This window comes from Heterodontus francisci, chromosome 10 (genome assembly GCF_036365525.1).
Source record: "Heterodontus francisci isolate sHetFra1 chromosome 10, sHetFra1.hap1, whole genome shotgun sequence".
In the NCBI taxonomy this organism is placed as follows: domain Eukaryota; kingdom Metazoa; phylum Chordata; class Chondrichthyes; order Heterodontiformes; family Heterodontidae; genus Heterodontus; species Heterodontus francisci.
The window spans coordinates 63,416,560-63,444,383 of NC_090380.1; the positions used below are offsets into that span (position 1 = coordinate 63,416,560).

At 44.0% G+C, this 27,824-nt stretch overlaps 1 protein-coding gene across 1 annotated transcript in view; it reads left to right on the forward strand.

The window, feature by feature from the left end:
• Positions 1 to 2,226: 2,226 nt before the first annotated feature.
• LOC137374470 (cytochrome b-245 heavy chain-like) overlaps positions 2,227 to 27,824 on the forward strand; it is a 58,963-nt gene continuing 33,365 nt past the window's right edge. The window contains exons 1-5 of the mRNA XM_068040622.1: positions 2,227 to 2,335; positions 16,212 to 16,307; positions 16,403 to 16,513; positions 18,990 to 19,062; positions 20,769 to 20,908. Coding sequence (XP_067896723.1) covers positions 2,291 to 2,335; positions 16,212 to 16,307; positions 16,403 to 16,513; positions 18,990 to 19,062; positions 20,769 to 20,908 — 465 coding nt within the window. The 5' untranslated portion in view covers positions 2,227 to 2,290. The remainder of the gene's footprint in view (positions 2,336 to 16,211; positions 16,308 to 16,402; positions 16,514 to 18,989; positions 19,063 to 20,768; positions 20,909 to 27,824) is intronic.

Here is a 27,824-nt window from a genome sequence, read left to right on the forward strand (position 1 = left end):
GACAAGAGATTTGGTGAAGAGGTAGAGTTTGGTGTCATTAGCCTAAATATGGAAACTGACACTGGATTTTTGGATGATGGGCTGCATTTTATGGGCCCCCCTGAGGCGGGGTGGGGAGGCCCATAGAATTACAACAGGTTGCAAGGGGCGGAGGGACCATCGTCGCCCTGTCGCCAAGCAATTTTGCCAGAAGTGGTATAGGCCAACGACGGCCTTCTCACCAGAGGCCAATTGAGACCCTTAAGTGGCCTATTAATGTCTACTTAAGAGCCTCTTCCCACCACCACTGGGGGGCACCTCTGCCACGCAGGGATGAATCCTTATAAAATAAGGTGCCCTTCCTGCTTGCTGGGGGGTTCCCTCCTCCGTGGTCAATCTGTGGCCCACGGAGGATCCCTGCCAGAAAAACCTCCACCTCCATAGGCCCCCCTCCCCCTCGACTTCATGCCACCACCCCCGCCTTATCGGGGCCTTCCAGACTGGACCCAGATACCCTGCTTCACTTACCTGAGGCCCAGTGTTTTAGCGCTGGGCCTGGGTCCAAGGCCGCTGCAGACCAACAGTGGTCACTGCTCCCAGTGGTGCTGCTGGAACTGCTCAGCTGCCAGCCCTCAGATTAGCTGGCAGCTCTTGGAGGTGCAATTCCCATCTTTAAAGGGACAGAGCTTCTGACTCCGGAAACTTCGCCTCTAGAACAATGGAAGGTTGCGCCGGGGTGGGGAGGGGCACGAAAAGTCCGAGCTGGGGCTCCTCCCCACCTTTTCGGCCTGGCGCCGGGAGACCCGCCGCCTCCACAAGATCCCAGTTGATGTCATCAAGGGGCAACATGTAGATGAGAAATAGAAGAGGGAGCCAAGGATAAATCCTTGGGGGATGCCAGAGGTAATATTGTAGGAATTGAAACAGCCATTACAGGTGATTCTCTGGCTGCTATTGGATAGTTAATAAGAGGCAGATGAGTTCAGCTTGATGATGGTAGAGAGGCATTGGAGGAGGATGGTGTGATCAACCATGTCAACGGTTGAAGACAGGTCAAGAAGCATGAGGAAGGATAGTTTACCTTTGTCAAGCTACATAGGATGTCATTTGTGAATTTGTTAAGAGGTGTTTCAGTAATCTGGCTGGACGGAAACTTCAGTGGAGGGTTTCATATAGGAAGTTCCAGGAAAAATGGGCATGTTTTAGGAGGCAACAGCATGATCAAGGACTTTGGAGAGGAAAGTTAGGTTGGTGATAGGGTCCACGCACCTTGAATGATCTGTGAAACGGGTCCCCATTCAAGGACAGTGGCAACAATTAATTCACTCTCATCAACCAGTCTGCAATGTGTAAGTTCATGGAATATGGATGTTGCTGACGAGGCCAGCATTTATTGCACATTCCTAATTGCCCTTGAGAAGGTGGTGGTGAACTGCCTTCTTGAACCGCTGCTGTCCATGTGGTGTAAGTACATCAACAGTACTGTTAGGAAGGGAGTTTCAGGATTTTGACCCAGCGACAGTGAAGGAAAGGTGATATAGGTCCAAATCAGGATGGTGTGTGACTTGGAGGGGAACTTGCAGGTGATAGAGGTCTCAGGCTTGGAAGGTGCTGTCGAAGGAACCTTGGCAAGTTGCTGCAGTACGTCTTATAGATGGCACATATTGCTGCCATTGTACGCTGGTGGTGGAGGGAGTGAATGTTTAAGGTAGTGGATGGGATGCTAATCAAGTGGGTTGCTTTGTCCTGGATGGTGTTGAGTTTCTTGAGTGTTGTTGGAACTACACTCACACAGGCAAGTGGTGAGTATTTCATCATATGCCTAACCTGTGCCTTTTAGCTGGTGGACAGGTTCTGGGAGTTAGGAGATGAGTTACTCACCGCAGAAGTCCTAGCCTCTGACCTGGTCTTGTAGCCAGAGTATTTATATGGCTGGTCCAATTAAGTTTCTGGTCAATGGTGATTCGCAGGATGTTGATAGTGGGGGAAATTCAGCGATGGTAATGCTGTTGAATGTCAAAGGGAGGTGGTTACACTCTCTCTTCCTGCTTACAGAAATATCCAGTAGTAACCAATTTTAAGCCTGTCTGTGCTGCAATGAACAAGAAACAATCTAATAAATGATCCATCATAGGCAACAATGATTCATTTTTGTCATAGTAGCCTATGTTAAGCTATGTAATTAGTTTTATTCATTTAATTTCTTGCCCAGTAGAGAAGAAGGATGTTGTGCAACTCTCAAAATTCTCACTTCCTTATATGCCTAGTTAAATTTACATTTGTGAGCTAGTGAACTCTTAGTTGTTCAAGCATGGGAAACTGGCTGGTGAATGAGGGAGTTTCCATCTTTGTGATTGTAAGTACTCCAAATGTAAAAAGCAATGAGTAATGTTCCTTTTTTCACATTTTGCTTTATTCTTCTTGTTGCATTAGTTGTTTGGCTATTTAAACCTTTTATTGGCATTGTAAACAACTTATTTTTGATTAAAATATAAATATGAAAATGAAGACTGTGCAGATTCAATTTTTTAAGGCTCCCACTTTTAGGTTAAATTTATATCTCGTTTATTTTGCAGCTCTTTTAGGGAACTGTTTTCAATTGTTTGTTCTTTAGAAATGACATTATAAATCAAAACACTTTGATTGATCACATGGCGAAGCTCTAATAAAATTATTCATAGAATTATTCTCATTTAGAAACACAATTTCCTTTTCGATGCTGGTTTAGTTAAATGCATGGATATTAAGTATTTAGATTCAAGTATTTGCCTTAGTTGCTGTTGCTTTGACATGAAACGCAATGTGTCTTAGGTAAAACTGGTCAAATAGCAAACAGAGCAGTAAATCTGTTATGACATGAATAAACAGAGAGTATATTTTAGTGAAGGTAATGTTTCACATCATGTTAGCGGGGGAACCATAAAAACTCTGCATGTGCTGGTGTGTTGGTGAGTTCAAGTGTTTATTGTTAATATCTGACTATAACATTCAAACTTTTTTTTAAATTAAGCGATTGTTATATTTAATACAGTAGTATAGTGGTTATGTTACTGGACTAGTAATCCAGAGGCCTGGACTAATAAATACATAGAAGATGAGTTCAATCCCACCATGGTAGTTTCAGAATTTGAATTCAGTTTTTTTAAAAATCTGAAAATAAAACTTTTAAAAATTATCTTGAGGCTACCAGATTGTCGTAAAAACACAACTGGTTCACTGATATCCTTTATGGAAGCTGTCCTTAAACAGTCTGGTCTAATTGTGACTCCAAACCCAAACCAATGTGGTTGACTCTTAACAGCCCTCTGAAGTGGTCTAGCAAGGCACCCAGTTGTTTGAAAACCACTGTAAAGAATATAAAGAATTGTACTGCAGTGGTTCAAGAAGGTAAGCAGATTCACCTTCTCAGGGCAATAGATAACAGCCTTGCCAGCAATGCCCACATTGTGGAATGATTTTTTTTTTAGAGATGAGAGCTATCATTTTAAAAACTACTCCTAATTTTTGATTAGCACCTCTATTATATTACAGAGGAGTCTGGAGTGCTTCATTCTCTTAGACAAAGTGAAGAGCACAGATTTTGAGTATATTAAAATGAAATGTACAAAATGTTATCCTGTAGCAATTAATGTTGGCTTTATTAATAGCACAAGAGGTATGGAAAATACATTTCATCCCGATTGGTATAACTTAGAAAGTGAAAGAGTTTTTTTATTATTTTTATTCTGGTCAAGATTTCTGAAATTAACTTTTACATAACAGTTTGTGATGAAGTGTAATAATTTTACACCAGTATGTGCTACATTTGAGATATAAAGGGTGATTTCCCTCTTTCATGCTCCCAAAAAGCATCGATAAAATGGGTGTAATACAGAAGAAAAATGTGCGCTAATCCTTTGCTCTCAATTCTTCTTCTGATTTGCACCCAAACTTCCTCAGTGGTTTTTCTGGTATTTGTACCTGACTGTGTCTGAAGAGGGCAGTGAAATATAAATGGCATGACAATGGATGCCAGAGGGCTTTGCATCCTTCCTTTCTCTACTAGTTCCTGGTGCAAATAAGGGGTCACCTGTCCCCATAAAAAGCTAGGGCTATTGATTCCTGTGCTGCTGTTCAGTTACTATCAGTCATAAGTGACAGGCTGGTAATATCAAGATAGGTCTTTATTTTAAATTTTTGAATAAAAATTGATTTGCTACTTCAAGCCTTGTTGCAAAATGCTGATAATCTTTTCCACTTAGTGGTGGGGCTGTGTTCTGTTCCTTGCCACTGCACCCAGCAGCCCATAACCACCCCCACCACTGGCCTTTTTATGGGCTGAATTTTATCAGCCCTCTAGGGCTGGGCTGGGAAGTGGGGGAGCCTGTAAAATGGTGAGGGAAGGCAGGTGGTGGAGAAGGTGGCTGACAACCCTCCCACCCAGAGACCAATTGAGCTGCTTAAGTGGCCAACTAAGGGCCTCTTCCCACCACTGCTGGCATTTTACCAGCAGTGGATCAGCCCTCCACCATGTGGGAAAAATTCCAGGTTAATCCTGGTAGCCTCCCAGTGGGCTAAGTTGTGGGGGGAGGGGGGAACCCTCCTATTTGGCACTCTTTGGTCCACGGAAGGCCCCACTGGCAGCAATGGCCTCCCCTGCAGCAACCGTGCTGCCTGCCCTCACAACCATACACACCCCTCCCCAGGGCTGCCCAACTGGCAGCCGCCAGACCCCAATCACATGATTGGGAGGGTGCCATTCTTCCATGGTGTCCTCTTCTTCCAGGTGCATCCCCAGTAGTGGCCACTGCTTACAGTGGCGCTGTTGAGGCTGCTGATATGCAGCCCTCCGATTAGCTGGCAGCTCCTGGGGACAGGCAGCTGTCCTTAATAGGGACAACAGCCCAACGGCATCCAATTATTTGCTAGCCCTTCGTAAAATGTGGCTCCAGGTCCCACAGAACACTGAATCCGGGTCAATTTACAATGGTCAATTTACCTATCAACCTGCAAGTCTTTGGCTGCAGGAGGAAACCAGAGCACTGGGCAGAAACCCACACAGTCACAGGGAGAACTTGCAAACTCCACACAGGCAGTACCCAGAACTGAACCCAGGTCACTGGAGCTGTGAGGCTGTGGTGCTAACCACTGCACCACTGTGCACTGTGGTGTATATATGCCTGAGGGATGTCCGATTTTCTAAAGCAGAAGTTAACCAATGAAAAATTACAACTTTTGGTGGCTGCAGTTCATTTTATCACTGGCTAATTATCGTCTGCAGTGGTCACTTTTAATATTTGATCCTAGCCGTAATATGTTGTATAACAGGTTGAATGAGGGTGATCCTGGTTGCTGGCCATAGTAGCTCACAAATAAAAATACAGTTTCTCTCCATATGTTGTCTGCTTGTCTGCCTTATACTGCCATTGCTATTTATGTTGTAACTTCTGTGTTTTTCATGTGAACAGGCGGTCTAATGCATGCCCTGTTGAAAGGGTATTTTAGATGCATCCATCTATTGTTGGAAGCCTGCCAGGAATGGAAAAAAGGGGCAAAATTTTCCAAGAACCTGCTGTAATTTTCCAATCAGTTGTGAACACATTCAAGGCCCAGCCCATGATGCAAGGCCTCAAAAGATTCACCCGTGATTTATAACTTTCTTTTGGCACAGTTTCAATGAACATTTTAGAAGTGTGTGTGTTTTTTTTCATGTTTCTACATAAATCGGTTGTGTTAGGGTTTGTCTGTCTGCCATCTGTTTAATCCAACGCTTTGTGACAGACCTGAGTTCCAGTTTGGTTCAAAATTATGCAGTTATGGTGTGGATATTAACTGGAGTTTCAGACAGGAAACCTGGAGGTTTGTGCCTCCTTGCATCTTGTGGAATTTAAACTCCACAGCATATGTCTTTTGGCCCTGACAGACTCCACGCTCAGACATCCGCTTGATTGACAGGCTTGGCTTCCAGTCAGGTGTGGAGGATTCTAGTGCAGGCTGCAGGACCGGGTAGGTCCAATCCATGACCCTGGGGCAGGCCAGGGGGAAGGTGAGGTCTGATCATGAGGTTGTCCAATCTTGAGAGGGTCCATACCAGGGTGAGAGGTTGATCTTCTAATCGTAGACCCAGGGGAAAGGGGGTCCAATCCTGGTGGGGTGATGTCAGATCCCAAAACGCGGTGGTCTTTTTATGGGCGGGATGTCTGATGTGGGGAGCCGGAAGGAAATGCTCCTGCTCCCCCGGCCCACAAGCAGTGCTATAAAAGCGCTTATCTTTTCCCTGTAGCTGTCCCAATCCCTTGTGCTCCTCTGTATTAAAATTCCACCAATATGTTTCTTCTTTATTTATATATATAGAATGAAAAATGATTTTTCAGAAATGTCTATGTCAAGATGAAAGTTGCCTTTTCTCTTGCAACCACCAGCTGAAAATGCAGGCATTTTGTTCTGTGAGAAAGAAAATCATATTGTTTGACCTGGTGATAAATCAGATAATGGAAGCTATGTTTTTTATGGAAGTGACTCATTGGTCCTGAAATTTACTGGAGCAGAATTTCCCAAGCTGGCAGGAGGAGTCCAGGTTGGAACTTCATGGAGTTTTAACTTCATCAACTAGATTTTTTTTAATTGGTTCCTCGCTCGGAAGCCAGCTTGATTAACAGTCTTGGCTCGTTGTCCAGCAAGAAATGCTCCAGAAGACACAGGCTGCAATAGGTGCTTTCCTTCTCCATGGGTTGAAGACCGTAAGGACCCTTGGAGGGTCATTAAAATATTTAAGTGAGTGACCTGCCTCCTAGATGCCCCTGAGCAGTTGGATGCCCACCTCATTCCACTTCCATTAAAACCGGAGATGAGCGGGTCCAAAGTTGGTTGGGTTCAGGTTTTAGATTTTTACATTTTAACATCCCACCTGACCCAAACTCACATGTTTTTAGTGCTAAAATTACTCCCATTATGTCAGTATTGATATATCATGATAACATAAGATGCTATGTGCTACTCATTAACGTAGAATGCTGCCATCTGACATCTTTGTGTCTTTGAAATCTATTCTGTTGACAGGTTAGAAAAGTATCATAGAATGGTTAAAGCACGGAAGGAGGCCATTCGGCCTGCCATGTCCATGCCAGATCTCTGCAAGAACAACTCAGCTAGTCCCATTCACCTACCCATTCCACGAAGCCCTACAAATCTTTGACTTCAGATGCTTGTCTAATTCCATTTTGAAAGCCATGATTGAATGTGCCTCCACTACACTCTCAGGCAGTGCATTCCAGATCAAATCACTTGCTGTGTAAAACATTTTTCCTCATGTCATTATTGTTTCTTTTGCCATTCACCATATATCGATGTCCACTGGTTCTTGACTCTTCCACCAATGAGAACAGCTTCTGTCTAGTCCCCTCATGATTTTGAACACCTCTATCAAATCTCCTCTTAACCTTCTCTTACGAAAAGGGGTGTAGGGGTTCCTTCTCAGTCTTCATGGTTTAACCATAACAGGGTTTAATTTTAGAAACATCTTGTTTATTGCACCCCCTTCTGTGAATCCACTTGAATGTTAGATTTAATCAGCCCTAGGTTGGAGTTCTGCTCAGGGGCGGCGACAGTGGGTGGTTTCACCCTGAACTCTCTTTCAGTGCTTTGATGAGTCATGCAAGGGCTTTTCACCTTAGGGAATGGCTGGTTCCCTTTTTTCCTGACTGAGGGGGTGGATTCTTTGCTAATCTTCCCTTTTCCTCTGGGACACTCCTGCTTGCAGGTATTTGTCCAGATTCTGCTGCACTCCCCTGCTTGACTTCGACTACGTGAGGCATCAACCTCACAGTTTCTCTGCCCTCTTGAGGACTTTCTTTGTCTCTGCAGTGCCTGTAAATGCTGCTAGCAACTCTGGTGGGGTACTTCTAATGTCTCCATTTACATAGGAGGATGTGGGGTGTACATTTTCAAACATTTCGGGGTTGGTTGACCAGACAGTAAGGGTTTTCATCTGGGATTCTTCCTGGATTTCCTTTCACCCGCCCTCTTGGTCCCTTTTTCCTGTTCCTTTCTAACCTGTTGCCAGCCTGGTGCCTGCCTGTCCCCTTTTGTTCTCAGTAGGGATCCCTTACAGTTCACCAGCCCTCTGCTGGAAGGTCCTTCAAACACCGATACAGGATTTGGGGTGCAGATTTTACTGTAGGTTGGGGTGTCTCCTCAACCTGGCACATGTGGCAACTCCTTCAGTACTCCACCACATCTTTGTGGAGTTTTGGCCAGTCAAACTGCTGTCTTATGCGGGCTTTGGTTTCTCGTATACCAACATGTACAGCCACTGCAATCTCATGGGCCATTCTTACTATTTCTGTCCAGTACCTCTGCTGGACCACTAACTGGTGAACCACTGTCCACTCCTTGCTCTCAGGGTTGTGAGGAGAACTCCATTTCCTCATCAATACCTCATTTTTTAAATAGTAGCAATCAGGGACTCTCTCTTCTTCAATATCAGACTGGGCAGCATGTGCTAACTCTTTCAATACTGGGTCAGCTCACTGAACCTCAGCTTGGGAAGATCCGTTTAATTCATTCCCTGGATCTTCTAACTTTTCAAAGAAAGTCTTGGACAGACAGACCTCATGGTCATCTGCCTGCAGTGTGAATGCAGGTTCCTCTGGGGGAGCTAGTTTGATCATGGCCTGATTCATTACACATTCAGGGAAACTGCAGGGGACCGTCACCTGCCACTGCCCTGTCTCTCTGACCTCCTGTGGTCTCTCTTTCACTACTGAGGGGGCTACCACCTTCACCCCCGCCAGATCATTACCTCAGAGCAGGTCAGCCCATCCACAGGCAAACTAGAGACAATCCCTACGGTCACCAGTCCTGAAACTAGGTCGCACTCCAGGTGCACCTGGTGTACAGGTACAGGCATACACTGCCCTCCAATAACATTCACCACCATTCTAGAGTTTACTGCACTCTCTGGGAAAAAGGTCAGGCCTTTTCCCAGTAAAAGGTATCTGGTGACCCCTGTGTCCTGAGGATTACTTTGGGCTTGTTTACTCCACTTGAGGGGTATGGGGTTACTCTCTCTTCAGACACAAAACCCTGATAACCTTCAAGAAACCTATTAAATGTTCCTGCACTTGCAGCAGTAGACTTCCTGGGTCTCACTCTTACTGCAGTTAAAGCCACAGTTTGTTCTGCTATACTTTCCATCAGGGTCCCTTCTCCGTCACTGAGCGAGTGTGCCCTGATTAACCCTACAGGTTTTCCCTTTAGCTTCCAGCTCTTAAATGCCCTGCTTTATTAGAATGGAAGCATAAAGGTCTCCAGGTCTCACTGCTACTTATAGCACCTTCCTTTTTGACTGGAGGAAGGCCCCTGTGTCTCATCCTTTTCTTCCTCTCCCAGGACAGCTTGGGCTTCTATCATCTTCCCACCTTCTGTCCTTTTTGGATTTGTGGGGGTGATTAGGAAAGGCTTTCCCCTGGAAAACTGACTTATAAATTAAAGCAAACTCATTGGCCAGGACTGCTGCCTGCTGGGCTTTATGAGCCTTTTGTTCCTCCAAATGTGTCTTTATGGAGAGCGGGAGAGAGTTTTTAAATTCCTCTAACAAAATTACTTCTCTGAGATTTTCATAGCTTTGCTGTACTTTAAGAGCCCTCAGCTACTGGTCAAAAGCCAGCTGCTTATTTCTCTCAAACCCCAGGTAAGTTTGATCAGCTTGCATCTTGAGGGTTCTAAACTTATCGCGATAGGCTCATATGCCTCAAGGATAGCATTTTTTGTCAGTTCATAATCTGATGAACTCTCATTTGACAACATGGAATAAACCTCATGGGCTTTTCCTACTAATTTACTCTGTAACAGCAGAGTCCAAGCCTCAGCTGGCCATTTTAACTGCCTTGCCAGTTTTTCAAAAGACACAAAAATGCTTCCACGTCTCCCTGATTGAATTTTGGGATCAGTTGGGAAAGTTTTAACAATTCTGTACCCAGCCCTGAATTATGCTCCTCCATATTGTCCATGCTTACATTGGGGTTACTCTGTCACCCCCTAGTTAACTCAAGTCATCTCAGTTCTCTTTCTTCGCATTCTTTCTGGAAGGTTCTTTCTCTTTCTCTCTCCTCTCTCTCTCTCTCTCTTTCTCTTTCCCTATCTTCTCATTCAAGTTTCTTCTATTCCAATTGTATTTTTGCTAGTAGTACCCTGTCAGAGTCTACTTCTAACCCTGTTTCTGCCTCTTCAGATTCAAGGGAAAAATGATTGACCACTAGTCTTAGGAGTTCAGTCTTCCTAGCCTTGGCACAGAAAGTGATCCCACATTGCACAGCCACACTCCTCAACTCCTCCATAGACAGTGCTTTTAACTTATCCCAAGTTACTTCACCCTGGCTTGGGGAGCTACTAGCTTTAGTTGTAGACATGTTAGTATCCTAGCACACACAACCACAAGAAAACCTGTAGTGATGTCTTTTCTCTTTTTTGATTGGGAACATTTTGGCTTCCCACTTCCAATTTTTCTTTTGTCTGTGCGTAAAATCTCGAATGCTAGCCCCCAAATTTCTGTTACAGCAGGTGATAAGGGGTCTAGGGGGTTTCGTCTCAGCCTTTGCATGGTTTAACCGTAACAGGGTTTAATTTTAAAACACCGTGTTTTTAGCTCCCCCTTGTTCACTGTTCCAATTGTAAGGCAAAGAAATCAAACAAGTTTCCTTAGTTTTAAACAAGAAGGGTAGAAGTTTATTAATCTTAAACTCTAATCCGGTTAACAACTACAAATGTGCGACGTGACCACACTCGCATGCATGCGCAATAAACACACACGCAGATAGAGACAGAAAAAGTAGAAGGAATAAAGGGGAAAAGTTTGAGGCAATATCTGGTAGTTACAGTCATTTAAGTTCAATGTGGAGTCTTTGGCTGCCGGTAAGTCTTGCAATTCGTTGGGGCCCAGTTCACACTTCAACTTAAATAAAAGCAAAATACTGCAGATGCTGGAAATCTGAAATAAAACAAGAAATGCTGGAAATACTCAGCAGGTCTGGCAGCATCTGTGGAGAGAGAAGCAGAGTTAACATTTCAGGTCAGTGACCCTTCTTCAGAACTGGCAGATATAAGAAATGTGAAAGATTTTAAACAAGTAAAGCGGGGGTGGGGCAAGAGATAACAAAAGAGGTGTTGATAGGACTAGGTAACAGAATAACTGACCAGAAGGTCATGGAGCAAAGGCAAACACTATGTTAATGGCGTGCTGAAAGACAAAGCATTAGTACAGATAGGGTGTTAATGGACTAAAAACTGAACAGCCACATGCACAAACATGAAAAAAAACAAAGTGGGTAGGCACAGTAGAAACAAACTGAACAAACTAAAACAAAATAAACACAAAAAAGAAAAAAGAAAAAATAACTAAAAATAAAAGTAAAATGGGGGGCCCGTCATGCTCTGAAATTATTGAACACAATGTTCAGTCCGGCAGGCTGTAGCGTGCCTAATCAATAAATGAGATGCTGGTCCTCGAGCTTGCATTGATGCTGACTAGAACACTGCAGCAATCCCAGGACAGAGATATGAGCATGAGAGCAGGGGGAAGTATTGAAATGGCCAGCAACCGGAAGCTCAGGGTTCAGCTTGCGGACTGAGCGGAGAAGTTCCACAAAGCAGTCACCCAATCTGCATTTGTTCTCCTCAATGTAGAGGAGACTGCATTGTGAGCAGTGAATACTGCATACTAAATTGAAAGATGTACAAGGAAATCACTACTTCACCTGAAAGGAGTGTTTGGGCCCTTGGATGGTGAGGAGAGAGAAGGTAAAAGGACAGGTGTTACACCTCCTGCGATTGCCTGGGAAGGTGCCGTGGGAAGGGGACGAGGTGTCAGGGTGATGGAGGAGTGGACCAAGATGTCGTGGAGGAAACAGTCCCTTCAGAATACTGACAGGGGAGGGAAGGGTAAGATGTGTTTGGTGGTGGCATCACGCTGGACATGGCGGAAATGGCAGAAGATGATCTTTTGGATGTGGAGGCTGGTGGGTTGAAAGTGAGGACAAGGGGAACCCTGTCGCATTTCTGGGAAGGAGGGGAAGGGGTGAGGGCATGGTTTAGGGCCCTGTCAACCACAGTTGACGGGAATCCTCAGCTGAGGAAAAAGGGAGACATATCAGAAGCACTGTTGTGGAAGGTTGCATCATCAGAACATTGGAGATGGAGAAACTGGGAGAATGTAATGGAGTCCTTACAGGAAGGTAGGGTGTGAGGAAGTGTAGTTGAAGTAGCTGTGGAAGTCAGTGAGCTTGTAATGAATGTTAGGAGACAAACCTACCCTTTTGCTCTTCTTTCCCCCTCCCCCTTTTCACTTGCTCAAAGCCTATTACATTTCTAAACTTTGCCAGTTCTGATGAAAGGTCACAGACCTGAAATGTTAACTCTGTTTCTCTCTGCACAGATGCTGCCTGACCTGCTGAGTACTTCCAGTACTTTCAGTTTTTATTGGAGGAAGCTCTTGTTGTGGTCACAGACTAGCGGAATGTTGAGGGAGTGGAATTCCTTCTTTTTGATGAATTTGAATGGGCAGTTGTTGGGTGACTTGATGATCACATGAGTGTAGTCAATGATGCCCTGCACATGGGGAAATCCAGCAGTGATGGAAAAACCCAATGCCCTCTGTCACTGGGAGGCCATGTCTGTTGTGAACTGAATGTACTGTCCAGCTCTGGCAAAGAAGGCACGAGTGGCAAGCGAGATGCAGTGGTGTGCTGCCATTTGCAAGATCCCCCACTAAGATCCGCAGTTAGTCCTTAGAAGAAGCTGGAGGCGAAAATGCTCAAGGCCACAGTGACTTTGACGGCCACTGGCAGGGCATGGAGACCAGTGCTGCAAGGAGCGAGGTCTTCAGCGATGAGGTCACAGATGTCTGTGACCATCTGCCTGGGCAGTCGCAGTCTCCTGCGGCACTGGGTCTCATTCATCTCCAGGTATCTCCATCTTTAGCACCAGATCCTGTGGTAAGGAAAAGGCCTTTGTTGCCTTCCTGCCCCTCTTTCCTTTCCTATGCCCTCCTGCTACCCAGACTCAACCTTGCCTGTGAAGGGTGTTGCCCATCATTGCCACTGGGCCCATAATCCCTTTTGGGTAGGTGGCTGCACAATTGTCCTTGGCAGCCTTATCCCCTGTTCCTGTGCCACCACTTTGCCAGCAGTTGACGACCCCATTCATTGCTCAAGTGCTGAGTACCCACGCCAAGGGCACTGCCTTACCAAATTCCGAGTCCTCCTTTGCCCTGCTGACCATCTGATGGGGCTGGGATGATGCCCTGTGGCAGCCATGGCTCCCCACTCTGTATCCACCTCCCTTTTGCTGATCAGAAACTGACAGCTTCTGAAACCCATGGTCCCCTTTAAATTTAAAAAGGAAGAATGTACAGAGTTACGGGGAGAAGACAGGGGAATGGCACTAAGTAAATTGCTCACTCGGAGAGCCGGTACTGACACGATGGGCCAAATGGCCTCTTTCTGTGCTTTAACAATTCTGTGACTCTGTGAGCTTCCACGTTCCCCCTCCAACAAGATCTTAACAAGCTTTTTAACTAGTTCAGTTGAGTTCAATAGAGAGGAGAGTTGGATTTCTGGTCCACTCTCTCTCTGCCCTGGTGAAAATTACCGATGCTGGTAATGGTGTTCTGAAACTGACATGCTGCCCGGCACCAGTATTTTCGGGTTCCCCCCCCCACCACCCCAACTGCCTCTGTTCTCACCCTCAGGGTGTGGGGGGGGGGCCCGAAAATCCAGCCCTTTGTCTCTCTAATTTCCTTTTTCACTTACCTTCTGACCTTTCTATATTCAGCCTAATTCTCACGTAGTATCAACCTGACATCTGTTATATTCCCCCTTTTACTGCTTCATCTGACTCTCTCTTTCTTTCATCATCCAGGGAGTTCTGCCTTTGGTGTCCTACCTTTCCCCCTTGTGGGAATGTACCTTGACTGTACCCGAACCACCTCCTCTTTAAAGACAGCCCATTGTTTAGTTATAGTTTTCCCTGCTAAACCTTGACCTGGGCCAGACGTGTTCTCATCCCTCTGAAATTGGCCCTCCTCCAATTAAAGTATTTTTTTCCCCAGATTGCTCCTTGTCCTTTTCCATAGCTAACCTAAACCTTAGGTTTGAAGGTTTGAAGATACCTTTCTTATTGATACACTTTCTTGAGGTTATAAGTGAAGGGCAGCATATAATCCAGGCTAGCAATCCAGATTCTTCAATGTTATTTCTTGTCTTGCTGTTCTATTGTACATGCTATGACTGATAGAGTACTATATCAGAGTTAAATCCCACTTAATGCTACTCATTGTGCATGTACAGTCCAAAGTTACTGAAAAATTATTGTAATTTAGGTGACCCCATTAGTTTTGTTCTTGCTTATATTTAATCTTACTTCTAAGTAAACTTCATTCATAGTTTTCAACTTGAACTATATGATTTGTTAGTGTGGGGTACGCAATCAGTTGGGGAGATGAGAAGAGTATGGTGGTATCCATCCTACTTCCAGTGAATACCACAATGCTAAAGGGATGTATTGTTCAACTGTAGACTCATTCTCCTCACTACTTTGTACATAAGGTCAAGTTTTGTTTGATGGGAAATGTGTGTTCGTGTATGAAAGCTGCCTATAGTGCTGAATATGTTCTAAAAGGATGAGGACAAGTTACATTGACAAGGCTTGTATGACCTTGCATATAAAAGATTAAGGGATGATCTAATTGAGCTGTTTAAGATGATCAGACTAGTTGATGGGATAGATAAAGAGAAACTATTTCCTCTCATGGGGAATCCAGAACAAGGGGGCATAACCTTAAAATTAGAGCTAGGCCATTCAGGAGTGATGTCAGGAAGTATTTCTCCACACAAAGGGTAGTGGAAATCCAGAACTCTCTCCCTCAAAAATCTGCTGAGCCTAGATTAATTGAAAATTTCAAAATTGAAATTGAATTTTTTTTTTTGGACAAGGATATTACGGAATCAAGACCAGTAGGTGGTGTTAAGATACAGATCGGCCATGATCTCGTTGAATGGCAGAAGAGGTTCAGGGGACGGAATGATCTATTCCTGTTCCTCCATTTCTATGTTCCTAAATCTGCCCTTAGAATGCCAAAATCATAGCATGACTTACAGAGCTGGAGATAAGAAATATTGCTTACATTTAGATCCAGGGATCATTTTGCTAAAGACCAGTCAGATGTCTAATATTTTATGGCATTTTTGAATAGTTATTATGCCTTGTGTTTTATTTTATACATTCTGGGCAGTTGAGAAAAAAAACTTGCTCATAGTGCCAAAGCCTGGGTATAATATCATTCAATTTAACCCTGCATGTGACAGGGGACAAGGGCTTTTAATTTTTTTAAAATCGTAGATAGAAATTCACTCCACATCTTGTTACTGTTATGTTATTGCTTAGCACCATGGGTCTTTTGCTTAGTGTTGATTTGGACAAGTCCTTCAATGAAAATTGTTTCTTTCTCATAAACAAAAAGTAATTTTTAGTCCAACAGATTAAGATACTACAATTTTTTTAAATTAGGAAACCTAGGGTAAAACCTAACAACACCACCACAGCTAAAAAGTAGAGGAGATAAGGCCAGGTAAATCAGGAAAATAGTGCTTGGTGAGGTCGAGCCTGAAGATTGCATGAAGCAGGGAAGACTGCAGGTGGGGAGGGGGGGTGGGAAGAAAACCCACAGTTACAAGGCTCTGGGAAACAATCAGTTAGATTTGGAGAGAATGTAATGAACATAATGGGGTAAAGTTTTCTCTGTACCGCCTGGGCACGTATTGTTACTGGGCCAAGTGCTGTGAGGAAAATTGGGTTAGGAGGATTTCATGACAGTGTAACAAATGATTTTTCCTCCATTAATTTAAACAGAGGGAAAATTGGGCGGGATCTGCTATTGGTGTGCGATCCTCCCTGCTGAAATTTTTATTCTGTGCACCACCAAGACGATGTTTTAAGTCCAGTTGGTATGGATAAAAATCTGCACCAGTGAGGATGCAGGGACCAGGATGGTTGATGTAAGATGCTGGATGTGAAGCTTTCAGAGGAATGAGAAAAATGAGTTCAGAGGACCTATGAACATAATATTAACAAAATAGAGAGAGAAAGGCTGCAATGGAAGTAGAGAAATTGAAGTTAAGCCACAAAAGGCTAGAAAATAATCTTGCTCTCAGCCCGACATGACATGATTTCTTACTGTATTAATTTCTCATTGTTTGCAGCTGGTGTGGCTTGGAATAAATGCCTTTCTCTTCGTGCATTTCTATCTGGTGTATGAGGATGGAGAGAAGTTTTATTACACACGAGAGCTTGTTGGAGTAAGTTTGTATACCTTTAGACACACTGTTTTGAATGGTACTTTCTTTCCTGCACACCCACGATTGCTCATGTTTGTTTCTTTGTATTTATGTAGTCCGCTCTGGCATGGGCTAGAGCACCTGCTGCATGTTTGAACTTTAACTGCATGCTGATCCTTCTGCCTGTGTGCCGAAATCTGTTGTCATTCATGAGAGGATCATGTGGGGTAAGCATTAAAAAATCTGTGCAATTGTATAAAAATGTGTACATTTTTCACCATTTTGAATTTCTGTCTGTAAATCACTTGCACGTGTCTCAGTTGAGAAAGTGGGCAGGTGACGAGCTTTCCAGGCTCCTCCCAATGTTATTTCTGATGCAGCCAGTGGAAATAACCTGAAAGAAGCTCTGCAGTTTTAGTGTTTGATTTATCACTCAGCTGAAAGCTAGAAATTACAGGTAAAATTCTGCATTACCAGTCAAGGCACAACACATAAGAATACCAGAAAGTTGTATCACTGTGCTGCTGACATGGAATATTTCTGTTTCTAATATTTGATCTATTAATTATGTGTAATTCAGTAGCCAACTGTTGTACCTCAGGACAGAAATATTTTATCTCCTTTTTTCTCATCCAATGAAGGCATTAATATTGAATAATGATTCCATGGATACCAGGTGCACTCGATATCTCACCCAAGTGACCAGTCTTTTAAAGGGCGGGTTAGAAAATATTAAAAGGGAGGTTAAAATTTGAAGTTATAAGCTGAAGTTGTTTTAAAAAGAAATTAGGTAGTTGCTTGAAAGAGACGAATATTTAAGGGTATTGGGAGTGAGTAGAAGAGTAAGATTAGACCAGGTGATTTATGTGGAAACACGAATGTAGACTGAATCAGATGGTTTGGTTCTATAATATTTTAAATTGCTTACCATTTACTCACTAGACCATTGGGAGAGCTGGAAGCAAGGTTATGCAAGACATTTCCAAACATTTTATGTTTTATTTATGAGAGTAGAAATGTACATAAAAAGATGAAAGAGTAGAGATAATGGAACAGGCTCCTTTAGTCAATAGAATAGTGGTACAGGAGACATGTTGGATTCCATTTTCCTTTGAAAATCAAAAATTGTTGCTAGAATTGCTTCCAGCATGCAGCAGATCACTGCTTAATCTGGGATTAAAATTACAGGAGGTGGAAACACTGGAGAAAAGCAGGGGTTTCCTCATGACTGCCATTATTAACTCCTGCTCATAGTATTGGTGCTGGCTGGGTGGGTTAGCATCAGCCTGCAGTCTTCTCATCATATTACAAACCAAGTGCAAAATGTGTATACATTTGCCTGGATCTTGTGATATAAATAATGATGAGGCTAACAGCACTCTTCGTTATTAAAATGGAAATCAGACAGTAACTTCTGGTGACACATATGTGCAGTTAAATGCAATTAATCAGGATATTGCTGTCCAAGTTGCCCTGCTCTTCCACAAGCTGCATTGTACCCCTATCTCGCCAAGAGATTCAGCATTGAAATACACGGAATGCCGTGAAGTTGCTTTACTTACATGATAGATATGCACTAAACTCACCAGAGAAAGTTAGGGCTTGCCTATTCAAGAGTAAGTATGTTTTTAATGGCATGATAAGTCTCAGATCCCCTGTAAAGAACACTGCAGTAAAATGGCTCTCCAGTTACACAAGATCCAGTGCAAAAACCCATAGAAACTCTGTGGACACATGTAAGTGTAATGAAAGGCTGGTGCTATTTGTTTGCTGCCAATCACAAAATCCAAGCCATTGTTTTGGCTACTGGAACAAAATACAATAGAGGCACAGGATCTCTGCCACCCTGCTTGATTTATGCTGGTATTGATGTGACTAAAGCTTCACAGCATAGATTGTAAATGGGTACTGCTTGATAATTTGTCAAATCTCGTCCCCATTACATTCAGAGACACAACCTGGTTAGACCCCACTTGGAGTACTGTGAGCAGTTCTGGGCACCACACCTTAGGAAGGATATATTGGCCTTGGAGGGAGTGCAACGTAGGTTTACAAGAATGATACCTGGACTACAGGGGTTAGGTTACGAGGAGAGATTACACAAATTAGGCCAGTTTTCACTAGAATTTAGAAGGTTAAGGGGTGATCTGATTGACGTCTTCAAGATATTCATAGAAAAATACAGGCTAGATAAAGATAAACTATTTCCACTGCTTGAAGATTCTAAAACTAGGCGGCATAGTCTAAAAATTAGGATCAGACCATTCAGGAGAGATGTTAGGAAGCACTTCTTCACGCAAAGAGTGGTAGAGGTTTGGAACTCACTCCCACAAACAGCAGTTGAAGCCAAAACAGTTGTTAATTTTAAATCTGAGATAGATAGATTTTTGTTAAGCAAAGATATTAAGGGATATGGGCCAAAGGCAGGTATTTGGAGTTAGGCCGCGGATCAGCCATGATCTCATTGAATGGCGGGACAGGCTCAAGGGGCTGAATGGCCTACTCCTGTTCCTATCTTCCTATGTTCCTATGTAATTATCAACAACATTACAGGAAACTCAACAGGGATCCTTGGAAAAAACTGAGACACGACTTTGCTGCTATTTATTTGGGTCTGTTCTACATGATGCTGATATCAGCAGTACAATCAGTCTAAACAATCATCTGTCAAATGTGTTTTGCAACATCTGTTTTAATTTAAAGTGCTGCAGAAGACAACTGGACAGAAATATCTCCTTTCATAAACTGGTGGCTTACATGATTGCCCTGCATACAGGTAAATTAAAGAGAACTTTCTTACACCATTGTAGCGTGTTCCATTCTTAAGCCTTCTGATTTTTGGGTTTTATTTCTTTCTGAATTCAAGTCAAGAAATCAGATGAAATCAGCTGCAACATTTAAGTGCTTAAAAGTAAAACGGAATATTCATAATCAGAAACCTTTGGATGTAATCAATCAAACAATTCTGGGAGGAACTAATCAAAAGATTTACAACAAAGTATAATACTAAAAGGACTTCAAGGCTTCTCTTCCCTGGACATTAACTAAGCCTTGTGTAAATAATGCAGGTGCCTGAAAATGTATTCAGATTTAATCCTGAAATCAGAAAATGTCTCTATGTGCTACTCTGAAGAATTGACCGTATTATAAAGATAGTAATTCAATCCCTCAGCTACAAAACAGAAGTGGGCAAGTAGACATCAGTACAACATTGAAAGGAGGAGAAGCTGTGACTTCAGTTCTGGTGAAAGCTCATCAAGCTGAAATATTGACCTCAATATTAAGCCCCTCACAACGGGCAGAAGAGAATGGGTGGGGGGAGCATTAAAGGGTTAAGTACAGGGAATGTGAACCCAACCCACAGCGCACACACCCATCGCCATTTTACAGCATATTAACATATTTAAATTGGCTCCCACAGTTTAAAATTGACCATTACCACACAGGGCTCCCAAAAGGCGAGAAACTTGGCAGTGAAAGGTTGGCAGCTGCTGGCTCCACAAGATAAATGCCTCTTTCAGTATTCCTTGTAGCCAGGCCCTTCAAGAGTGCCTTCAGACTCACCCAGCCCCAATCGCCAATTTTCCTCCACCTCCAGCCCTTCCAATTACTGAATTCCTCCTAGCCCGCCCGATTCACAGCCCTTGGTTGCGGGCTTCTATGGCATCCCAATTTCTGGGGATCGTCCCCAAAGGTCCCAGACTGTGGCCACCTGCAGCTGGTGCTCCTTTCCGGCCACCAGTAAGGCTGTTCATTTGGCCGGCTGCCAGGCAGGAAACGAAGCTAAAACATGTTAATGAAGGCCTTCTATTAGGTTCATCAGGACCTCCGTGTCCCTGGCCTTGCTGGATTCTTCGGCTGCTTTCAGCCTCACCTGCACCCTTCCCTGTAAATAATGGGGCCATTAATTCTGTTTCCCTCTCCACAGATACTGCCTGACCTGCTGAGTGTTTCCAGCATTTTCTGGTTTTATTTCATATTTCCAGCATCCAGAGTATTTCGCTTTTGTTTGACATTATCATTGTTCTCTGCTCACTATTTCTTCAATTCCATTAAGCAGCAATCTAAAAGAAGTGCTGTCATTGAGAAATTGAAGAGGATAAAGCTTTTGTCAAACATTACAAGTTTAAGACTAAGATTAAAAACCACTCTGATACTTAGCTGCAATAGTCTTTGTAACACTTGATGGTATTTTATAGCTGTAATGAAATGTACTATCTAAAAAAATAGTGCCATGTACATTGGACAACAAGGAATCAGAATATTCCACACTGAATGTATCAGATTTTGATATAAAAATGTTTAATAATGGATTCAGAACCATGGTTTAAGCTGACTCCATTGACCATAGATTGCTCATTATTATTTAAGTAGTGCACAATGTCTTTGAACAATAAATTAATCCCATTGTCATTGATTATCACCTACATACTGCAATATTTATACAAGGTTATAACAGACAGTGCATCACTTCTTTCACAGTCATTCACATCATTGCACATTTATTCAACTTTGAGCGATTTATGAGCTGCCAGCTGGATGAAAGTGGACCACTTAACACTGCTTTGTCTAAAATGGACAACAATGGAAGTTATCTGAATCCAATTCGATCCATTAGGACGGTAATCTTTAATTTTCTATTGATCTCTAATGAAATTGCAGAAAATTTACTATACATAGTGGACAAATTACAGACATTGTTACAAGCACTGTAATAATTGCTAAACTCTAAAGGTGATGAACTCATTTCAGCAGAAATTATACAAAAGAGTGATAGAATTTCAAATTTCCCACATACTGTTTTTACCATCCCCAGGCAATTGTCTTTCGAATGGGAAGATGTGAGTGCACTGCACAGCTTGCCACAGGTTCTCTTGTGGGTGCAAACTCTTATATGCAAACTGAGAAACATCTATTGCTGAGTCTGATTAAGAATTTGGTGCCATGTTGTATCAAAGTCCACTTGGTGAGACTGGCCAGCATTCACTTTGTTTATGACTCTTACAGTTGGTGGAAAGAGGTATAAATTTGTCAGCACCCAGTTTGGTCCTGAAGGCAGTGATGCAGCTACAATGCATGCCCTAACCAAGAGGCCCAAGGCCAGCCCATAAATTGAGCCTTATTAATATTAATCCGGTGAGCTGACAGTGCCTGTTGCATCTCCACAGGCAGTTTGACAATTTGAAGGGGATTGGTGTCAGCTTGCTTGCCTGGCAGCAGCCCAAAAGTAAATCTTGGGGGAGAGGGGGCCTCAGATGAGGGAGAGTTAAGTAGCACTGGGGGTCAGTCGCGATACTGTAGCATTGGATGAACATTCCTGGTCTGTGTGGTTCCAGATTAATAATTTAAACAAAGTATTTTAACTAGAAACTTTGCTTTGGTGATATTAAATTTAACAGAGGGTGCCTAAACCAGCTGTACGGCTCCTCATTTACATATATAAGGGGTCCAACACTGGTTTTAGGTGGTCAGCAGGCATACCTGAAATATTGCCAGACACAATACTGGGTCAGATGGCTGTAAAATGAGCACAATGAGGTCCAATTTCTACCTCAAATGACCTTTGTCTCATCAGACTGAGTTGGATTTAAACCTAAGGAATTTGTGGCGGCTAAATTGGATAGCCCCTGAAAGCAGGTACAGGGATTGCAATGCGTGATTACACCACACCTGCCTGATGTAATACAGGAAGCACAGCGTCTTCATGCTGCTTGCTCATTATCATGATTTCTGTGTGCATCCAGTACTAGCCGTGCTGTTGATTAGCTGCACACAATCAGCAGGGGGTCCTAAATTGATACTTCCTAGTGCTACTTAAAGCTAGCCTGCATCTTTTAAAGAGGAGATCTATTGTGGCTGAAGTAGTGCTCGGAGTCATTTGTGACCCGAAACTGACCTGGGAACCAGGAGAATGGCTGAACATGTGAGAGAGCAGGCACCCAGGATTTCTGACACTACGCGGATGTCACGGAAAGGAAGAGAGATAGACGTCTTGTATCCATCAGGGCCAGGAGGCCCTCCAGACACATGGTGAGAAGGCAGTGGGAGCAGATAGCTGCAGAGGTCAATGCCAGGAGTGTAGCCCCAAGGACCTGGAAGCAGTGTCGCAAGAGGTTCAATGATCTCACACAAGTAGTCAAGATCAGTGAATGCATTCTCAAATGCCAAATCCTAACAACTGCACCACTAGCCTCAACCCCATCAATCACCTATCAACAGTCTCAATCAATCAAGATTCATCCCTAACATTCATTTGTTTCACCTCATCCTCACACACTTAGCACTGTTGCAAGCCTCACACCCACATCTCACAGCTTGCATACACTGCCAGCTATTCAAACATGACAGCCACATCACCCAAACATATTGTGCCACACTCACTGACACACTTTCCTGACTCTTGCAGGACGAGGTGGAGCAAAACTGGGGGCAGGAGGAACTAAACAGAAGGGATTGGCGCGCTGACATGCTCTAATTCCCATAGTGGAAACTGAGCTGGCCATTATCACATGGGCCATTGCTGAGGCTGTGGCCAGCAGTGGGGCTGAATCCATTGGGAAGATGACAGTATCCTCATACCTAATCCTCCTTCTCACATCCCACTTTCCCCCCATTCCACAATCTCTTCTGACATAAAAGCTGCAGAGAGTGTAAGCATGCATCACTTACTTTTTTTAATCTAGTCACAGGATGTGACTGTGGCTGGCAAGGCCAGCATTTATTGCCTACCCCTAATTCGTCTTGAGAAGGTGGTGCTGACAACAAATCTTGAATCGCCTAAGTCCGTATGGTGTAAGTGTTGTTGGGTAGTGAGTTCCAGAATTTTGACCCAGCAACAATGAAGGAATGGCGATATTTTTCCAAGTCAGGATGATACATGACTTGGAGGGGAACGTGGAGGCAATGGTGGTCCCATGAACCTGCTGTACCTGCCCTTCTAGATGGTAGATGTCACGGGTTACTCTTCCCCTCATCACACCCTTACTGTTGAGCCTTTTTCCTTTAAGATACCCAAGAATTGTAGCTTGACCAGGCAGTGGAGGAACATCAAGAAGACAGCGATGATGAAGACACAGCACCGTCACTTGATTTCAGATTTGCAGCCACCAGTTCAGATACTGACTCTGCCTGTATCTTACAGGATAGCCTAGAGGTGGGATCTGCATGTGGTGGTACATCAGGCACAAATGTGTTGCAACCAGAGGAGGGGCAGGAATAGCAGAGGTACCAGCTCATTGGTGGATGAGGTCATACATAAGTTTTTCTGCAGAGGACTCAGATGAGGACTCAGATGAGGACTTTGATGGGCCAGGTTATAGAAAAAGATTGATGGACGTACACAAAGAAATGCTTGGTGTGTAGGTAAGCTTTCCAGAAAGCCCGTGTTCAATGTCAAGGAGCATGGAGGAGTCCAACACCAACTTGGTCCAGGGTTTTATGCAGAGCATGACGTCCATCCTTTCCACCACGGAACTGGTGGCCAACTCTGTACACACACTTGCAGATCCAACTATGATGCAGTGTCTGATGTCTCAGCCTCTATTGCAGCACAAGCGTCTGAGTGGAAGTCCAGAATGAAGTCATGCAAGGCCAGCTTGTTACACGTAAATTCAGATTACAGCCATCATGGCTGTAGATACCAGTGTTCAAAGGGGCTTGCAGGGTGTCACAGCAGTCCAGCAATCAGTGCACCAACACATTGCTCGGATTGCTGGGGCGCTGCCCTGGTGGAGTGTCAGAGGCTCCATGGAGCATGAACCTGCTGTCCTCTCTCAAGATAACAACATTTGTCCTCCCAACACTGTCACTCTGTCAGTTCCCTTGCTGTTGCCTGTCAACCAGCCAGCCCAGACTGGCGCTGCCTATGCCGAGATGGTGCAGTCCTTCTAAGCCCAGAGCTGCTTCAAGGTGTCCTCCAAGCCCATGTGCAATCTTCCTCACTGTAAGTCAGCAATCTTCCACCAGCCATGCTACAGCCACAGGGGCACTGTGTAAGAGCACCAGAACAGGCATAGGCACACAGCAGACAAGCTCTAAGGGAATGCACAAGGGTTATGAGTTTATGTTTGTATTTAATATGGCTTCATTTCATTTATAAATGAGGTTTGGAAAGTTTACTTTGTGTTGGCTTGTGTGACAGTAAGTTGAGCTTGCATGACCTCAGTCTTAGTTTCCACTGCACCCTGCAGACATTGAGTGGCTTCAGTTTGTGCTGCAATGAAAGCGGAGACATCGAACATCAAACGCTGCATCAAGCTTGGGTCCACAATTGCTCTAATGGAGTTGGCCACCACTTGCACACTGGAAATGATGGACTCCAAGGTCTGCACAAAACCCTATGTCATGTTGGTGCTGGACTCCTCCAAGCTCCTTGAGGTTGACCACAGGCTTTCTGGCAGGCCATCCATTGTACCAAGCGTTTCAATATGTATCAACCTTTTTCTGATGGTCCCATCTTCAAAGTCCTCATCTGAGTCCTCTGCAGTAGAACTTGTGTGCGATCTTCCCCTCCAACGAGATGGCACCTGTACTGTTACTGCCCCCTGCCCTGATTGTAACACATTTGTGCCTGATGTCTCACCAGATCCTGCCACTATTCTATTCTCTAAACTACATGCAATGTCGCTATCTGAGCTGATAACTGCGAGTGTGAGGGTGAGTGACCCTGTGATACTTCTTCATCACTGTCTTCCTGCTCTCCCACCTCTTGCTGTTCCACCACTACTTGGCCAGATGGAACAAGGGTTGTGGTGAGGAGTGGGGGGAAAGCAAGAGGTGCCTGCTTACACCATCTGCAGCTTGTAAATCAGAATCCCCATAAACAAATTTTTAAAAAAAGAGATTGTAGGATAAGAAGGAAGTTTTCTTCCATTCATTCACGGGATGTGGGTGTCACTGGCAAGGACAGCACTTTTTGCCCGTCCCTAATTGTCCTTGAGAAGGTGGTGGAGAGCTGCCTTCTTGAACCGCTGCAGTCCATGAGGGGTAGGTACACCCACAGTGCCGTTAGGAAGGGAGTTCCAGGCGTTTGACCCAGCAACATTGAAGGAATGGCGATATAGTTCCAAGTCAGCATGGTGTGTGGCTTGGAGGGGAACTTGCTGGTGGTGGTGTTCCCAAGCGTCTGTGGGATGTAAGAAGGAGAATTCGGCATGAGAATACCATCATCTTCAATGGTTTCAACCCCTTTGCTAGCCCCAGCCTCAGTTATGGTTGCTCCTATGATGGGGACCAGCGTCTCCTCCTGAAGATGAGGACTTGTAGGTGTTGCTGTCTCTGATGTGCCATCTTCACAGAATCACAGAATAATACAGTGCAGAAGAGGCCCTTCAGCTCATCGAGTTTGCACCGATGCATTAAAACACCTGACCTGTCTACCTAATCCCATTTGCCAGCACTTGGTCCATAGCCTTGAATGTTATGACGTGCCAAGTGCTCATCCAGGTACTTTTTAAAGGATGTGAGGCAACCTGCATCTACCATTCTCCCAGGCAGGGCATTCCAGACCGTCACCACCCTCTGGGTAAAAAAGTTCTTCCTCAAATCCCCCTTAAACCTCCCGCCCCTCACCTTAAACTTGTGACCCCTCGTAACTGACCCTTCAACTAAGGGGAACAGCTGCTCCCTATTCACCCTGTCCATGCCCCTCATAATCTTGTACACCTCGATCAGGTCACCCCTCAGTCTTCTCTGCTCCAGTGAAAACAACCCAAGCCTATCCAACCTCTCTTCATAGCTTAAATGTTCCATCCCAGGCAACATCCTGGTGAATCGCCTCTGCACCCCCTCCAGTGCAATCACATCCTTCCTATAATGTGGTGACCAGAATTTCACACAGTACTCCAGCTGTGGCCTTACCAAAGTTCTATACAACTCCAACATGACCTCCCTGCTTTTGTAATCTATGCCTCGATTGATCAAGGCAAGTGTCCCATATGCCTTTTTCACCACCCTATTAACCTGCCCTTCTGCCTTCAGAGATCTATGGACAAACACGCCAAGGTCCCTTTGTTCCTCGGAACTTCCCAGTGTCAGGCCATTCAACGAATACTTCCATGTCACATTACTCCTTCCAAAGTGTATCACCTCACACTTTTCAGCGTTAAATTCCATCTGTCACTTTTCTGCCCATTTGACCATCCCGTCTATATCTTCCTGTAACCTAAGACACTCCACCTCACTGTTAACCACTCGGCCATCCACGAACTTACTGATCCTACCCCCCACATAGTCATCTATGTCGTTTATAGAAATGACAAACAATAGGGGACCCAGCACAGATCCCTGTGGTACGTCACTGGACACTGGCTTCCAGTGACTAAAACAGCCGTCTGTCATCACTCTCTGTCTCCTACAGCTAAGCCTATTTTGAATCCACCTTATCAAGTTACCTTGTATCCTATGTGCATTTGCTTTCTTGATAAGTCTCCCATGTGGGACCTTGTCAAAGGCTTTGCTGAAATCCATGTAAACTACATTAACTGCACTACCCTCATCTACACACCTGGTCACATGCTCAAAATATTCAATCAAATTTGTTAGGCATGACCTCCCTCTGACAAAGCCATGCTGACTATTCCTAATCAAATTTTGCCTCTCCAAGTGGAGATAAATTCTCTCCTTCAGAATTTTCTCCAATAGTTTCCCTACCACTGACGTGAGACTCACTGGTCTGTAGTTCCCTGGCTTATCTCTACAACCTTTCTTAAATAATGGGACCACATTAGCTGTTCTCCAGTCCTCTGGCACCTCCCCTGTGGCCAGTGAGGAATTAAAAATTTGGGTCAGAGCCCCTGCAATCTCCACCCTCACCTCCCACAGCATCCTGGGACACAAATCGTCCGGACCTGGAGATTTGTCCACTTTTAAGCCTTCCAAAACCTTGTCACTCCCTATGACAATTTGCTCAAGAACCTCACAGTCTCTCTCTCTCTAAGTTCCATATCTACATCCTCATTCTCTTGGGTGAAGACAGATGTGAAGTATTCATTCAACACCCTACCAATGTCCTCTTGCTCCACCCACAAATTTCCCCCTTGGTCCCTAATGGGTCCTACTCTTTCCCTGGTTATCCTCTTCTCATTGATATACTTATAGAATATCTTGGGATTTTCCCTACTTTTACCAGCCAGAGCTTTCTCATATCCCCTCTTTGCTCTCTTAATTGCTTTCTTAAGCTCCATCCTACACTTTCTGTATTCACTAATGCTTCCATTGATTTGCTCTCCTTGTAGTTGCTAAAAGCCTCTCTTTTCCTTCTCATCATACCCTGAATGTTTCTGGTCATCCATGGTTCTCTGGGCTTGTTGCTCCTACCTATTACCCTAGAGAGAACATATACCCTCCCCATTTCCTTTTTGAATGCCCCCCACTGCTCTTCCATAGATTTCCCGACAAGTAATTCTTTCCAGTCTACCTTGGCCAGATCCTGCCTTATTTTACTAAAATTCGCTCTCCCCCAATCCAAAACCATTTTTTGCAACTTGTCTATTTCTTTCTCCATAACAAGCTTAAATTATACCATGTTATGGTCACTAT